Source organism: Coloeus monedula, assembly GCF_965178545.1.
Source record: "Coloeus monedula genome assembly, chromosome: 9".
Taxonomy (NCBI): Eukaryota; Metazoa; Chordata; class Aves; order Passeriformes; family Corvidae; genus Coloeus; species Coloeus monedula.
Genome location: NC_138789.1, coordinates 26,358,075 through 26,374,405, shown reverse-complemented (window position 1 = coordinate 26,374,405; position 16,331 = coordinate 26,358,075). Strand labels below are relative to the sequence as shown.

General features: G+C 40.6%; 1 protein-coding gene across 2 annotated transcripts in view; it reads right to left on the bottom strand.

Annotated features, from left to right (window-relative positions):
• ZFYVE9 (zinc finger FYVE-type containing 9) overlaps positions 1-16,331 on the bottom strand; it is a 55,543-nt gene that overhangs the window by 5,874 nt on the left and 33,338 nt on the right. For both annotated transcript variants that reach the window (XM_082287239.1, XM_082287238.1), the window contains exons 8-13: positions 15,568-15,691; positions 14,289-14,411; positions 12,966-13,121; positions 5,915-6,139; positions 3,479-3,561; positions 2,632-2,736 (exon numbers count right to left, since the gene is read on the bottom strand). In XM_082287239.1, the coding sequence (XP_082143365.1) occupies positions 2,632-2,736; positions 3,479-3,561; positions 5,915-6,139; positions 12,966-13,121; positions 14,289-14,411; positions 15,568-15,691 (816 nt within the window). The remainder of the gene's footprint in view (positions 1-2,631; positions 2,737-3,478; positions 3,562-5,914; positions 6,140-12,965; positions 13,122-14,288; positions 14,412-15,567; positions 15,692-16,331) is intronic.

Genomic DNA, 16,331 nt, shown 5'->3' with positions numbered 1-16,331 from the left:
AAAGTGCCATCTTTTGTGCAATTAAAATAAATGGTATAAGGGATAGCTGAGCTACAGAAGTTGCAAAAGCTGTTATCTCTACCTGGTTTTAAAAATACACAGGAAAAAAACCATTATAAAAACCCTGGGAGGAAATACTTGGCCTGTTTAGGCAACTACAGTTTTTTATGACATAATTCATAAATGCCCCTCCACAGCCACGTAAGTGCTCAGACTGGGCCCATTTCATCCTGTTCTGCCACAACCAGACACCAAAACTTTAGTGCCTCTGTGCTTCATCTGCATGAGCTGCTGAAACTGGGATCAATGTTCCCAATTTAAGACTTTTTAAAAAGATCCGAATCACAAACATCCAAAAGAATTTTCTTTCTCTGCAAAGGAGGCCTCCAGAAAGCATCAAAAAAAGTTTGTGACACATCTGCCCTTCAGTTCTGCTGACTATCATCTAACATACACTGAGTTACATGCCTTGACAAAATACTCTGGTAGATTATATAGTTTCTTTTCTTCTCTTCACTATTCCTCTTTGTGGAAGCTCAGACTCGGTGATTTTTGATCCAAAAGAAAACTGAGGGAGTCACCCAACTCAGGAATTTGTTCCAAACACGAAAATGACATGTTTGCTTAAAATAAAAGAAGTCAAATTAAATGACACAAATCCCCCCGCAGTGAAAACCCAGAAAAATGCGGAATTATTTGACATCTCCTAACAGCACTCACACTCCCACCTCTGCTTCCTGGAGCTGCTAAGCATGCAGGCTCCACACAACACATTTGTCTCTCTCAGGCCGACGTAAAACCTTAATTACAGTGTCAGGAACATTAACTGATGCTCACTATTGACAAGTGTGCACAGGTGTAATGTTTGGGGAGGAAACTTCATTAAGATTTTGCATCAGACAACAGTGTCTTTCATTATCCAGTTGATCATATTGTGCTCCAGAAACTGGATTTTAGCTCCAGAACAGGCACCTCTGTGGAGCCCAGCAGTTGACTTCAGCACAACAAGAAACAACTGGATGTGGCAACTGCTTGGTTAAAAGGCACATTATTAAGAAATCAGTCACCTTTGCTGAAGGACTAAACAGGCAACTAGAGACCTCTAAGCTTTAGAAAATTTAAATAATTTTGAAGACAAAAATATGTAATAGAAAACTATATATTAATGTGTGATTTGTTAATCACAGGCCAAATTCTCCCCATTTAGAACATGCATGAGATTTAAAATGAGTTTGAGTTTTTCTCCATAGTTTGAGTAACAGTCTTTTCTAATTAAACGGTGCTGTGCACAGAGAAAAAAAGTAAAGGTGTTGTGGTGTAATTCATCTTGAGACTGGCTCAGGTGGTTAGAACAGGGTCCTGATAACACCAAGGTCATGGGTTTGCTCCCTATATGGGCCATTCACTTAAGAGTTGGACTCATTGATCCTTGTGGGTCCCTTCCAGCTCAGAATATTCTGTGAATCTGTGAATCTTAATTCAAAGTAAACTCACAAAAAATTTCTATTAATTCAACTTTTCAAATGAATCACAAGCAATACATTAAATAAATACCACTTTCTCCATTTAAAAAGTTGAATCCTTGCATCACACTGGGAAGGGAACCCAAGCACAATACAGAGGTTTTGCTACGTCCCTGACACAGGAATTCCCTCTCAGTCCTGCTAAGTTCATGTCTGGCACAAGTGCAGCTGACACCTTGCAAACACCAGGCACATCTGACACTGAACTGCATCATCTGTGCCATTCCAGACTGCATTCATTCAAACCTCACTGACCTCTTCCATTCTGGCACAACTGCATCAAAAATTAAAGCACCTTTTAACAGACCCTTTATCTTCTGGCTTCATCAATTTCATCTTTTTCAAACCTCATGAAAGAACACTTTTTTCAATGAATTTCTTTTTTCTCACTTATTTTACTCAAATGCTTCTTGCAGGGAAATTCCCTCTTGAGATAAAGCTGCGTTCTGCTCTGGCCTTACAAGAACTTTTACAAAAACAATTCTGCTCAGGAGGTTTGCTGTCACCCCAACTCTGACAGGTTTCAAACTAGCAAGGTACCGCCTTTCTCTTCAGACAGAACACAAAATCAATCCCCTTCTCCACTGTTCCCTTTTATTACTGTTCAAATACCTCCTCCCCCAGCTTTCTCTAGTTAGCAGCACTAACTCCTACAGATGCTGACTGATTTTCTCACACCAGAAATTAAGTATAAAATTTCGATGTTGAGGAAACTTTCACATAAAATAATCAGCAATCCAACAAATACTATGAAATGCTTTGAGTGGGAACACACAATAGATGAGAAAAGCTAGTGCATTTTTTCTTCCTAGTTTACCTTGAGTGTAAAGTTTGTCAACTTGCTCAAATCAAACATATGACACTTTATGTAAACAGTTCAAAAACCTAAAGAAAAAGAGTTTAAGAGTTTCATTAATACTAAATGCAACTGCATTCTTCCTGTGCAGCCAGGCTCATTCACTTCCAAAAGCTGTGTGCATCATGCAGTTACTATTTGCTTTTGAGGCATTTTTCCCTAGTGGCAATGAATAAAATAAAAATTCCTTTAGATCCCAGGTACTCCAATCACAAAGCAACTGCACACAAATGTATGTATTATAAATATTACCTCATTATATCTGTTGCTAGGTATTTTGATGCTGGTTTTTCTGACTTCCATATCAACCACTAAACCTTGGACCACAGGCAGTGTGTACTGGTAGTTTCTGAAGTCCTGGTAATTAAAACAAGATTTTAAGTTAGGGACGATGATCATCATTAACATTGTAGGTTTCATAACTATCCTGGTGACTACTACTTAGCCCATTCAAATGATTGTTAACAGTGACTGGAAGGCAGGGAGGGACAGAGACACCACAGTGTGTAACCCATGTAATTGCAGTACACAAATGAAAAAACATCATTGTTACTGTTAGTCATTTCACACATTTTCTTACATCAAAATTAATGTTCTCCAGCCTTGAATATCATCACTGTATGTAAGAAAATTTGCTCTGTGTTCTGTTACATTACTAGATGGAGTTACTAGTTTTTCTAGCAGTGAGATTAAGTTATGCATCAAAGAGAATTTCCTATATTCAAAATATTTGCTAAGTAGGAAGAGATAATAACATCTCTTCAGTCAGAGCGCTGTGTAATCAGAGAGCTGTGACTGCACACTGTGGTGACCCAGCGCTTCTGAAGAAGCAATCTAAGCAAATAATGCACTTATTTCAAGATCCAAACATCCTCCAGCAGCCAGGTTTGGGATGTTGATTTGGGTACCTTGTTACAATTCACTGTGTTGTTGAAAGCTAACACCTACTCTCAGTAAAAGCAGGTAAATTCACCCAAATGCCCACTACTTCCTCTTGCATCTCCTAAACCTTCCAGCTACTACATGCACCTGGAACCCCCATCTCCCCACATGGATCCACTCACACCAGTGGAATGTACAAATTCCACCACAGACTTACTGCAAGGAGGTTCATGATCGTGTGTCCAGTCTCTCCAAACAAAGGCTTACGGAATCTGACACTAAAAAGTGGGCATGGGTAAACTAGAATAAAACAGAACAGAACAGGTCAGATGGAAATCTACGTACTCAGACTCTGTAAAACCAGCCCTAAATACCATTTTCTCAGTTTAATGTGGCAAGCAGCAGCAAAAGAAGAGACTGGGAAGAGTGGAATTTAAAAAGCAAAAGGGCAGAAGGGTTTAACATTATAATGCACCTTGGATGTGTGTCAGGGCTGCTTGCCCACCATGCTAGAAACAAGAATAATTATGGGGAAGGCTTACAGGTGCCACACTGCAGGACTGAACTGAGTGACCTGGGCCCTGATGGCAAAGATGACCTTTCTAAATGCTTTTTTCAGGCTACTTCTTGGAAATGGCTTCTATTTTTGTACAACCATCCTGCTGCTCTCCACTACAGCATCATCAGTCTTTCAGTTCTGTGGCTGACACATGACATTCAAGTGATAATCCAGATTATTTTATTTCCTGTTTTCATTACTTCATAAGAGTGTGGCAAACTCTATAGGGGTATGTCAAAAACAATTTAAAGGACATTTATGGTATGGCAGTGATGTAAAATATCTGCATTCCTTGGCTGACTTATCCATACCTCTAAAACATCTGTGATGCAATTCCGAGTGCAGGGCATGGATCTGGCTGCATTACATTACGTTGCAGCAGAAGCCATCACAATGCCTGGAACATGACTCATGCACTGGTACATAATGCCAAGGTTTCCCAAACACATGTTTGAAGGAGATTCCTAAACTATCCTCAGGCAAACACTCAGCCTGATTTCCCCAAATGCCACACTCCCAGCTCCCAGGGTGGTCAGAAGGAGCTGCAAAGTGCTCAGCATCGTGTGAATAACATGAGGATTTCCTGATGGAAATCAGCTCCAGCCTCTGCACACTGATTTGATACCTGAAAGCACCACACACCACACGGCAACCAACCCGTGCACAGTGCCCTGAAGCACCAACAAGGGCTGAATTTCCTGTGCCTGCCACCCTGGTTTCAAGCAGCAGCTCAGCTACATCCCAGATGCACCAAATTCCCTGAGCCTGAGCTGTTGGGCTGATCTGTGGATGCTCAGCAGATGTTTTCTGCACACCCAGCAACCCCCAGCGCCTCCTGCATCTGATCTGCACAGCCAGCAGCACTGGCTGGATTCTGACATTCCACCAGCAAAAAGGATGGAAGGAAACCCAAGACACAAAAGCAGCACCTTCCAGGGAAAAACTTGAGGCAGTGCCCTGCAGTCACAACTGGCACAGCTCAAGGGAGTATGTCTAAATCCAAACCACAGATGTAGGAATGATGCAAAGCCCGGCTTCTCAATATATCAGAGCAGGTACTTTTGTTTGTCACTATCAAAACACTTCTTTCTTTGCTCAAAAACAGATGTCACATCCAAAATATGAGTGGTTTTGTTTGTTTTTCTACATATTCATGGGAATAAATGCACTACTTAAAAAATGCCCACAGATACACACAAAAACCTACACACCTTTAACACGAATGTTTCTTTGGACAGGTTTAGCCTTCAGCCCTCATCCTCAGAAGGTAAATTATGAGGATTTTATTTTTCTCCTCCAGCAACATACATATTTTGTGGAAAACTTCCAATGTTCTCAAAACTTTAAAAGTTAGAGACAAATCTCTGTACAGCATATTATAAAACTTATTTTGTTAAAATGTTCTGAAAAATTCTGGAAAAAATTATCAACAGACCATTTTCACAGTAATTTAGATTAATGAGATCTGCCAATTAAAACTGCAGATGTGTAAGACATACAATTTTTGGCCCGTCATGATGGACAAACTGCCAATAATACCTTTGCTCCAGCAATGGTAAATGTCTTTTGAAAGTTATTTTATCTTAACTTTATGCTAATTTCATGCTAACTGCTAAGTTTTTGTTACATTAAACATTCTCTCCAGCCTATTTATTATTAGTTGCAACAGAATTTTTGCAACAAACTGCCAAGTTTGTTGCCCCTGCCCACATATTGTTACTCTCTGGAAAATGAAGCTAAAAGCAGATGCCCTTTCATTTCAGCATGGAAAGAGCTTAACATCTCAAAGGCTCTCCCATGTGCTTACTACACCAGCTAATCAAACTTATTCTGCACGGAACTCTCAGGTCACTAAAGGGATACAAACAGCTGCTCAGAACTAGACTTTTCTCCACAAAAATCTCCCTAGACCCAGCAGAGTTGTAAGAAGGCTGTAGGTCACATCAGTGCTGCACTGTGGCTCTTGACACACAGCTTTTCCTTGCCTGTTTGAGCCTGGGAGGCTCTGACAGGTAACAATCCATGGCTGGGATTCTCTAAAGCAGAATCCACCCATCCCCTGCAGAAGTTACTCCAACAGTGCCTGCTACTCACGCCTGTATTCAGCTCCGAGTCTCAGCATCAGCCTGATGGGGAACACTTTAGCCCAGGGAGTCTCCCACTTCTGGATGAGGATACCAAACAAATACGGTGGGGTTGGGAGCACCAGGTCTTGCAGGGACTGATACGTAGCTGCAACGTACAAGAACCCTCCGTGTTCTTTGCTTCCAAGGAAGCTCTGGCTGAAAAAGGAGTGTCCCAGGTTGCCAACAATGTTACCTATAGGAAAAAAAAAACACAGTTCATTACTTCACTAGATTGAGAGGTGTATCAAGACTGTCAGGACTTTTTCAGAAGGGAAAAAAAAAAAACTGCATTAAATTCACTTTGCTCCCTGAAGCATTAATGTGTATTAACCACATCTGAAACAATGATTTGCTGCACACAGGGGCTCAGGTTACCTCCTGTGCAAAATTGCTTCAACCCAGCCGTGAACACTTCCAGGGATGGGGCAGCCACAGCTTCTCTGGGCAGGCAACCTGTGCCAGGGCCTCACCACCCTTACAGGACACCACAGGAGAGCTCGGGCCAGAATTGCTGCTAAGGTGGTACCTGAAGCCTCCTCCTGGCACTACAGAAACAACCACACAAAGCCTGTTTTCAGTGCCTTGCAGATATTCAAGGCACTTCCAGTGCAGAAACTGCTGCTGATTGAACTAAACTCTTAGATTCAGCTGCAATTTAAGGAGAGACGTGCACCTGGTCAAACAATTAATGTCCACTGGTTGTCCTTCCTTTTAGGCAAACCACTGGGGTGCCTACTCAGATATGTATTGAAGATATGGGTCATATCAAGAATTACACAAAAGACTGTTTATTTCATTAGTACACTTAATGTAAAATGCAACTGAGAGAGACACAGGGGAGAAACATCACTAATTTTTATTCACATTTTTACTCTTTGATGCTTCTAATTTCCAAAAATGTTTACACTCAAATGGCTGAATGAATCTGAATGTTGATTAGGTTATTATAGCATCCAACACAGCATTTAACATCGAAGCAAAGAACCATGGTGTGATTCCTTTTATCAAATGACAACAACAACATGCAAATAATGTACAGAACAGCTGATCACAATTCTCCATAGGAAGATGTGAATATTAATAGTGCTGATTTGCTCTCAAACAAAAAGACAGTTTCGGAGAGTGTGGTGTGCTTGATCACACCACTCATGAGGAATTGCATGGGATTGAGGTACTCATGCAGACCCTCCTGGGCTTCTGGAGCAAGCCCAGGCTTTCCCACCTGCAGACAGAGACTGCTAAGTAGCAGTTTCTGCTCTTTCTCCACCACCTCATAACAGAATGTTTGTATCTGAACTGAAGGTAGTGATGTGCATGTCTCCATCTGCACATCCACTGGGCACTACCTGGAGGGTTTCTTCCATTTACACACACGCGACACACACAGACCAGTGCCAGGTTTTAAGTAAGTAAAAATATGAGTTGCAGAAGTGATACTTGGACATCCTCAGTAATACAAGTTATGAGAATAACACAGCTATTCCAGCCCTCCCCCTTGAGATGTGGCCATGCTACTTTGCACCCCTCCAGACCACGCTGGCACAATCACCACTGAGTATCGTCCATCACATGACCTTGGGTCCTCCAGCTTTAGATACAGTGACTGGCAGGTCTGTAAGCAAAAGGCTCCTTTTATACTCCAACTAACAAATAAGCTCAGGGGTTCCCTTGTTTCTCAAATTTGAGGGCCCCTTAGTGGATTTTTTTTTCTGTACCCACACAGTGCTGCACAAAGTAAATTCTCAAGTTCCCTGTTAGAAAGTGACAGCTTTGGCAGGACAGGCAATCCATAGCAGGGTGGGGCTCATTCAAAACTTGCCACTGTCCTGCGAAGCCAACCTGTAATTTTACACATATAAACAAAGCTGACATGATCACCCAGATCAAACTCCAGAACTCTTAGAGTGGCTACAACTTCTCAGCTAAGCATACTTGATGAAAAGTAGCTACTGGTCAAACTACCATGAATAACAGAGCCACATCAAATGTCAGCTGCCGAGAATCCCTGCTCCCGCCCATGTGCAAATACATGTCTGTCAGCTGTGCTGTGACACTATTGCCTGCTCAGTGACTACACCAATGCACCAACTTGGGCATCCTGCTAGTGAGTGCAAACCAGTGTATCCACTGGTGTTCATGAGAAAGATTTTCACTTATCTAAAATAGCTGCTGGCACTTGTTTGCTTTTGCAGTTCCCACCTACCCTCACTAATCGCCTCTTCTTCATTTATACTTCCTTTTCCCTTCCCATCTGTTCTTACCCAAATAGAGCTACAGGCCTGATAATAAAATTACTTGGTGAGGTTCTCAGTTCCAACAACATGACCATAATAATCCTTTTTACCCTTCAAGTGTATGACGTGTATGAATTGCCAAACTGCACTGAATTCTGCCCCCTTTTCTGTGTATTTTCTGTGTGCAAGAGGCTAGCCAAAGTGCAGCTGTACAATCCCATAAGGATCTGAGACATGTGGCACTGCCCACTGGAATGACAAAGCAATCAGACATTTCCTCTTGAGACTGGTGCCAAGTGCTGCAGCAGAAGGGGATGACTACTTATTTTTTCCGTTTCAGGAGATGGAGCTTCAAGGCTCACACGCCTGGGATGCCTTAATAAGAATTTTTCAGCCAACAGAAACATGGAAAAAACCCTTAGAGTGGAATCTGCAACTCAGCTGTTCAGCCCTTTCCTTCCATAAGCCACAGCATTATAAATTACTCCTTCTGACACAAGCAGCTCACACAGTGCAAGCTCCAAGAGGCTGCCACTACTTTAAGAGGACAAATTATTGGGATTAGGTAGTTGTGCTGGAATTCGTTATTTATAACAGTGTAAGAGCCTGGATGTGGACAGCATGGGAAGAAGCAAGTGTTTTCCTACACACTTCTTTAGTGCCCTTTTCAGTCAGCACAACCAAGTCAAAAAGCCTCTTTGGGCTTGTCCCACAAACATTTCTGCACTGAGCAGGGGTTGTCAGCCTTTCCTGCCCTGTCTCTGAAGGTGGTCCCAAGCCAAGGCCCCACTGAGAAGTTGCTATTACCAGCCTGACATCGTCAAACCCAACCCACTGCACCATTACACATTTTAAGCACAGAACTGTTTCAGAGGCTTGTAGAGAAAGTGTAGGCGTCAGAAAAACCTTCAAAAATAACTATCCTTTGCAAAAGCATGTAATTTAATTTAAAACATATCACAGCTTCCTTTCTAATGAGGCAATCTCAGAGTGAACAGAAAGGTGCCTTTCCATGTATTAAGTTCCAGCACCTGACATCAGACAATTGACATTATTTAGGAAGTGCTTTAAGTGTGCATGATGCATCTAAAGCAGTTCTGCAGGAGGTCAGTACTTATTCTCTTCTCAGTTATACTGGGTTATCCTTGACTTTAAATCTTAAGCATCTCTACAAAGCTCTCTAGACAAAAAAGATGCTTTTATCCATTGATGTCATGATCCATGGTGTTTTGAATTCTTCACTTGTATCAGATATCTTTCTGCAGTGAACAATGTGCTTTGTATAGCAGTTTGGCAATCCCTTCTGGACTCAAAACAGTCTATACCAGGAAAGGTAAAGGGGAAAAAAAAAGATTCCTGCATTTGTTTATTGCTCTCAATATGTGGTGAAGCCACATGAAGGTACTTTTACCAAAAAGCAGTGAGGTTAAATTCTTAATGTATATTTCCTATCTTTTGCTTAAAGCCAGGTCAAAAAAAAGGTATTGGCTCAGGGAAAGCATTTTTATGTGGCTTGGGGAAGTCAGCTGCATCCATCCACCCTCATTCCTCTGCTGTCCATAACAGCCAAGAACTGCCATGTACCAAACACTGCTGGCATCCCGAAAACCCCAGCACCCCAATCCTGCAGCAAGAGATGCAAAGGAATATTTACCTGTGAAAAATCCTGCCAGATGGATTTTCTTCAAGAGCAAATGAGCACATTTTCTTTGGAAAAGGAACACAAACCCAGTCACTCCAAGAGCCACAAAGAGCCACAGAAGAGTCAAGACCACGAATGTACCTTGCTGGCACAACACATCTGTAGCAGATGCCAACACTGAGAAAAACCATATGAACTCCACATTCAAAGTTCTGGCCATGGTCACCATCTCTTTATTGAAAGACATCAGAGAGTAATTTGGAAAGAACTTATTCCTATTGCCAAGGGCCATAATGCTTTGCTTATTATCAGCGAGAGCAGCAGCTGCCAGCATCCAAAACTTTCTCAGGCTACTCTGTGGCAGTCTACCAAACATCACTCACACACCTCATATGAAGTTTGATTTTGTCTCCACCTTTCCACAGACCAGTTGTAGAGGTGTATTACTCAGTGAAGCTGTTCTCTGTTCAGAATATCTACATAGGCTTCTTTACAGATCTACTGTTAACTACTACCATATTTAATTAAAACCAGACTGGGTAAAAAATACACCAACTGTGTCTGGGATAGATCCACCCTCACAAGGAATATCTCCAAAAAACTGGGTGTCCACAAAGCCATTTCAGGCAGTTGCCAGATTTACATTTCCACTACAAAAGTAACAGTAGCATTTATTGTCTTCCACCACAGAGCTGATGCACATGGGCATCTCTGGCAGCACTACATTAACACATCCAACTGCCTCAAAGTACTCATTCACACAGACAGAAGTTCTCATTTTCCCATTCACTGCCAGGCTTATAGCCAACAGACAGGGATAATCATGGGATTACTACTACAGCAGTACAACTACTACAACCACAACAGAAATCATTAGCTTCCAATTTCAAAACAAGAAAAGCAACACAGCAGGGAGCTTGATGACAGAGGGACCAGAGGAAAAATAAAGGGACGAAAAGTGAGCAGCAACGAATACTTGCCTTAACTGACAACTTTATTTTTTTATAACTCGCATGCATACAGCCTAGAGTGAAAAATGACATTTTTCCTTCAAAATCTCTCTGGCAGCCACCCTGACAGAGCCACCCTGTAAATGACACCCAGCACAGAGGGCAGGACTCAGCCTCCAGAACAAGTTATCTCTTCAGGAAAGTAGAAACATCTGGGAAGAGGCATGTGCACATTAAAGTTTGTGCTTCTAGGCTTGAGCACAGAATTCAGACTCCTAAATTCATGTGACTCATGAAGAAATAATTTGCTATAGATTGGGCTTTAATCAAACAAACAAAAGGGGATGCTGTGTTTTTCAGATGAAAACAAATCCAAGAAACCTAAAATCACTTCAAAGCAAAATCAACATTGCTAAAAGTAATTCTTGTTTCCATTCCAATAAAAAGTACCGTATGTGCCTTTTTATTTTATTACTGTTTTGATGAAAATGTATACTAAAGGAAATAAATAAAAAACATCCTCAGAATTTATTTCAGTTCCTGATAAAGAATAAATTTAAGACAGTGTATTGTATAATGAAAAATGAAATGGTGAGACAGGCTTTTAAATAGTCTCTAAATTCTGCTGGGAATTCTTGTTTGCTCTAAATGTCCATCATCTCATTGCCAGGAGAGGTGCAGTACCTCTGAAATGAACAGCTTGGAAAGCACAGCTCCACCTACAAGAGCAGGAAAACTGCTCACCACTTCCAAGGGATTACAGACACCAAACTGAAACCCCTACAGCATCACCTCCTCTCTGCCTGAAGAACGTTTAAAGCAGCCAGAGGTACAAATATGCTAACAGATCCTTCTGCCTCTCAAACAACGTGTGCCTTGGAAAGGAAAAAACGATGGATATGGAGAGAGCATTCCATAGTGCTCTGGGAGTTTATCAAGGTGCTCTGTCTACAAAACCTGCAGGCATTATCCAGTAACTGAAGGTGTCTGTCTACTCATCCTTCATGTCTGAAACACAACACACAGCAGATCCTAACAAAAGAAAACACACAGTGGAGTTCTTTAACACTGACATTTGGTTTCTGATTAAGAATTGTACAATAGTAAGCAGCTCTTTGCACCAGTGGAATTATAGGATATCAAATTACTACCACTACAGTACTAAAAAAAAAATTCCAAATACATTATGTAGGAGTTATAAATTATGTATTTCTGTAGTGTAATTATACAGAACTTCATAGCAATATACACACCAGGCTGGATTTATATCTGCAATATACATATATACACATTTATATACACATGCTTACCATTTTTCGTATCTATCTCCCCCTGAATAACATCATTATAAGACAAAGAATTGCAAATGAATTGAGGTTTAGAAAGGCAGTTGTTTGCCATGCACATAAGATCCATTATGACACGTGATAATAATACATTCAGAACCTAGCAACCTCTCTGGACAAGCTGACCTTTGTTTTATAAAGATATTTTAGGAAACAAATATCTTTCATTATGTTGTTAGAGTACTGGATTCAGTCACTCCAAAGGCATTACGAATGATAAGCAGATCCTCTTGTAAATGTACTTTCAGCATATAACCTTAACGTGATCCAATTTCACCTCTGGAAAACACGCTTTATTTTCTGATCAATAGAACCAAATACTTGCATTCTAAGGTCCAACAATAATACCAGAAGTGGAAGCCTATTTACTTAGCATATGTAAAATGTGCAATGGTTTATATAAAAATCTTGCAATCGAGATACAAAAATTCAAATTTCAGAGATAATTTCTGAAATGCTCTACAGTTCATTCTGGGCACACATATACCTATATTATTTTAAAATATAAATAGGATCTCCATAATGTGGGAATAGGCACAGGTACTATGAGAATCAAACTTCTGAACTACCTGGTCTAGGGATATTGAACATACTATCCTCAAGAATTCTCAAAATTTTCTTTCTAGCTGGAAGATCTTTGGAGCAGCTCCCCAGGTTACCAGCATTTTATTTGGTGAGGCAACTAGAACACTGGATACTAACAATCAACAACTCATCCCCCTATCAGCTTTGATCCTTATTCACTTTTTATATTCTTTTATAAAAAAGAGCCATTTGCTGTGACAAAAACGTATCTAACCCCATATGGTCATCTACTCAGAGCATTTTTAACAGAGAGCATTCCTACCTGCTAAGGCATCCCGGTAAAGTTGCACAAAATGGTTAAAGATATCCTTAGGCAAACATTTCTCATCAGGCAAACACTGCAGGAGAATGACAATCTCCGACTGCCCCACCGCGTGCATGCCTTTCGTGGTGAAACACCAGCACTTCCTGTTCACATCTGCACAGATGGAAACATGCATCAGCAGAGGAGAATTGCAAAAAGGATGCCTAAATTTCACTGCAGGAAGACAGCTCTTGCAAGAATCAGTTTTACAGCATGTATTGTTGTGTTATCTGTCACCCAGACAAATTACGTCCTACATCTGTTACCGTGAGAGCAAGCACATCCAAAACAAGAGCAGCTCAACAACTCCCAGTTTACAGCTAAGGAAGAGCCAGAGCATTACAGTTCCCAGTCAGATCTTGGGATTAACACCACAGAGCAGACTTTTAGCAGTTTCTCTATTCAAATGAAAGGACAGGATTTAAATGTGAATGAAGGAGCCTGGGAACAGGCCAGGCTGTTGCCTGTGCGTACCATGATCCTGACAGCTAAAACAGTTTCCAGCAGTGGTAACTCTCTTAATATGGAGAGCTGGATGTCAGGTGTCTCCATGAGACCTCACTCTGTTGTTCTGCTTCACAGGAATGTTAGTAATGACACATGCTCTAAGCTTCATTTCTTGAGAATACTAAGTTATTGAAATAAAATCTGTGTCTCTAATATATTACCTTTTTATACATATGTAAAACATTGTACTGCAATCTAAGAGATGCTGAAAGGTTAACAAACAATTTATTAATACAAAACTGTCCTTCCCAATTTCTCCACCATGTTTCTACCCAGCAGAGATCAGCTGAGGAACTGGCATGAGAAGCCATCTGTCTGCCTCCCCACTCCTCCCTCAGCACAGGTACACACAGGCACAGGACAGAAAGGGACAGAAGAGGTGCACGGTGGAATGGAACCTCTGCATTATTATGGGATCCCATCTGCTTTTTCCAGAATGGGATGACAGGCGAATAAATGAAGCAACCAAAGGAAAATGGGTGATAAAATACCCTGCCTTATCAAGCTCTACAGGAGACACTAATCTCCAAACCTGAGACTGGAGGCTCTATCAGTCCAGTTTATATTTTCCACACAAAATTATCTGTACTGATACCTAAATGACCAGAACAGAGCCTTTTGCCATTTAACTTAATATGGCTCAGTACAAAGTTTTCAACCTGTACATATTTTCAGATACTATCCTACCAAAGGATAATGCTGCTGTTCCTACTAATAATCTAGATAACATTTCCCCTCTCATAGACCAAGACTTATTTAACAATAAACACTTACAATTTACTATTTTTACCATGGACAGCAAATTAGCATTTAAAACAAATACTAGGGGGTCAGGGCCACCATCCTCCAGCTGCTGCATGACAGAGATCTGAGAAGGTCTCTCTTCCACAGCATAGTCTACAAAAGAAACAAACACAATGAAATCCATGAATTACTGGTGCAGACTCTACTTTAGAATCAGATAACCCAGTTCTAATTCTTTTTACTGTTTTGACCTTTTAGACAAACACTTCTTTAACTATTGCTGGTTTGATGGATCATTTCCTAGGCTGGTATTTTCAAACTTCAATGGAATTTGTAAGATAGCCTCTGTACATCCTTTAAAAAGGTGCGGCTCATTTCACAAATCAACTATTTTTCAGTATCAACTAGAGGAGAAAATTGAAATCAAATTGAGAAATGTGTCACAATGTCAACAATGTCACAATGTCATCCCAAATGACAAAGTTAAGAATTGTTACTTAAATCACAGTAAGGCAGAAGGGCATCGGTCCTGGACTACCATGAACAGCTAACACTGGATGGAACAGATCTGTTTTAAAATTAAATGCTGCTCACATATTGGTTTCGACACTATCCAGAAATAAAAGGTTACTTCCAGCTTAACATGAGAAATGCACTGTGTCGGCAAAATATCTAATAGCAATAAAACAACAAAAGAAGAGAAAATAAGTTCATTCCAGGAATGTATTAAAGGATGTCATGAATCAGACTGTGGAAAATAATATCCCATAAACAAATACACATTTTCTAATCTTTTAAAAATTAGTTTTTAATTTTCTGGAGCCTCTTCCATTTGAATCCTCTACAGGAAGACATCACAATGACTAAAAGCTGCACTGTGGGCCAAAATGTGCAATAGTGTTGTTGAATACAGTGCTTGGGGATGCCTCAGACAGAGCCTATGTTCCAACAGAATTTCAGAGAAGGGAAGCATGAATATTCATAAGGCTAATTAAAATCTATCTCTGTGTGAAACACTCCCCACAGTCCGATTAGTGAAGAAATTAGCACATGTTTCTGGACTGCAGTTAATTTTTTGCTTCATGTTTTACTTGTTACAGGAATTTCATGGCAAGGTGGGGCCCTTCCTGGATGCAAATAGGAACCAATTGTGCAAAGGAGTGGCCCAATATTTACCCACAAGTACTTACTGAGAATTCCTTCAAATACTCAGCATGCTGCCAGCATCTTATTTTTAAAATAAACACAGTAGCCATTAGGTTATTGCATCTGGTAAGCATAAAAGCTGGCTGCCAAGTTATACCCTCACCTCCTTTTACTCCAGTGGAGATCAGAATTGGAGGAAGACCATCTTCAGGAATCAGATTCATTGCACTGCCAACAGGACTGCCGACCTGAGTTATATTTCCCGAGAATACAGAGGCATTATCAGTCTACAAGAAGCAAACAACAAGGAAGGACAACATTAAAACAGTAATAATGATAAAAATGTAGGAGCTGGCTGGCTAAATTATTATAGATGTAGCTGAAGGAGTCTGTGTCTGCTGGAGAAACAGAAGCACCAAGTAATTTGGCTCTGTAACAATAGATGATCATGTGATGACTCCTATATGTGAACTATTGCTAGAAAGTCTGCTTAAAGCCTGCATCTCCCTTCCCTAACACCACAGATACCCATTTCTTCACAAAATCCTAATGTGCCTATGCCCATTAGAACTTTTTGCAGAGTCTCAATTCCACTTACATGGGGTATGGTGGACTTCACTGTTAGATTTTGTCTGCACTTTCCTGCATACAGAGTTTTGTGACAGACAGAGTATTCTTCTGATCCACACTATGGCAATCTTATTGTTTCAAACTCCTTACTGACCATGACTCACCTTTTGTAAAGCATGTGTTACACAAATATCCTTCACACACCAGCTGTACAGCCAAACAGTTGGAAGCCACGCAGACAACAAACATTCTTAGTGATCTGCTCCAAAAATCCTCATTTCATTTTAAAAAATACGGTTGTTTCAGCACTCTGCAAACATTCAAATAAGGACAACACTTGCTATGCAACATACTAAG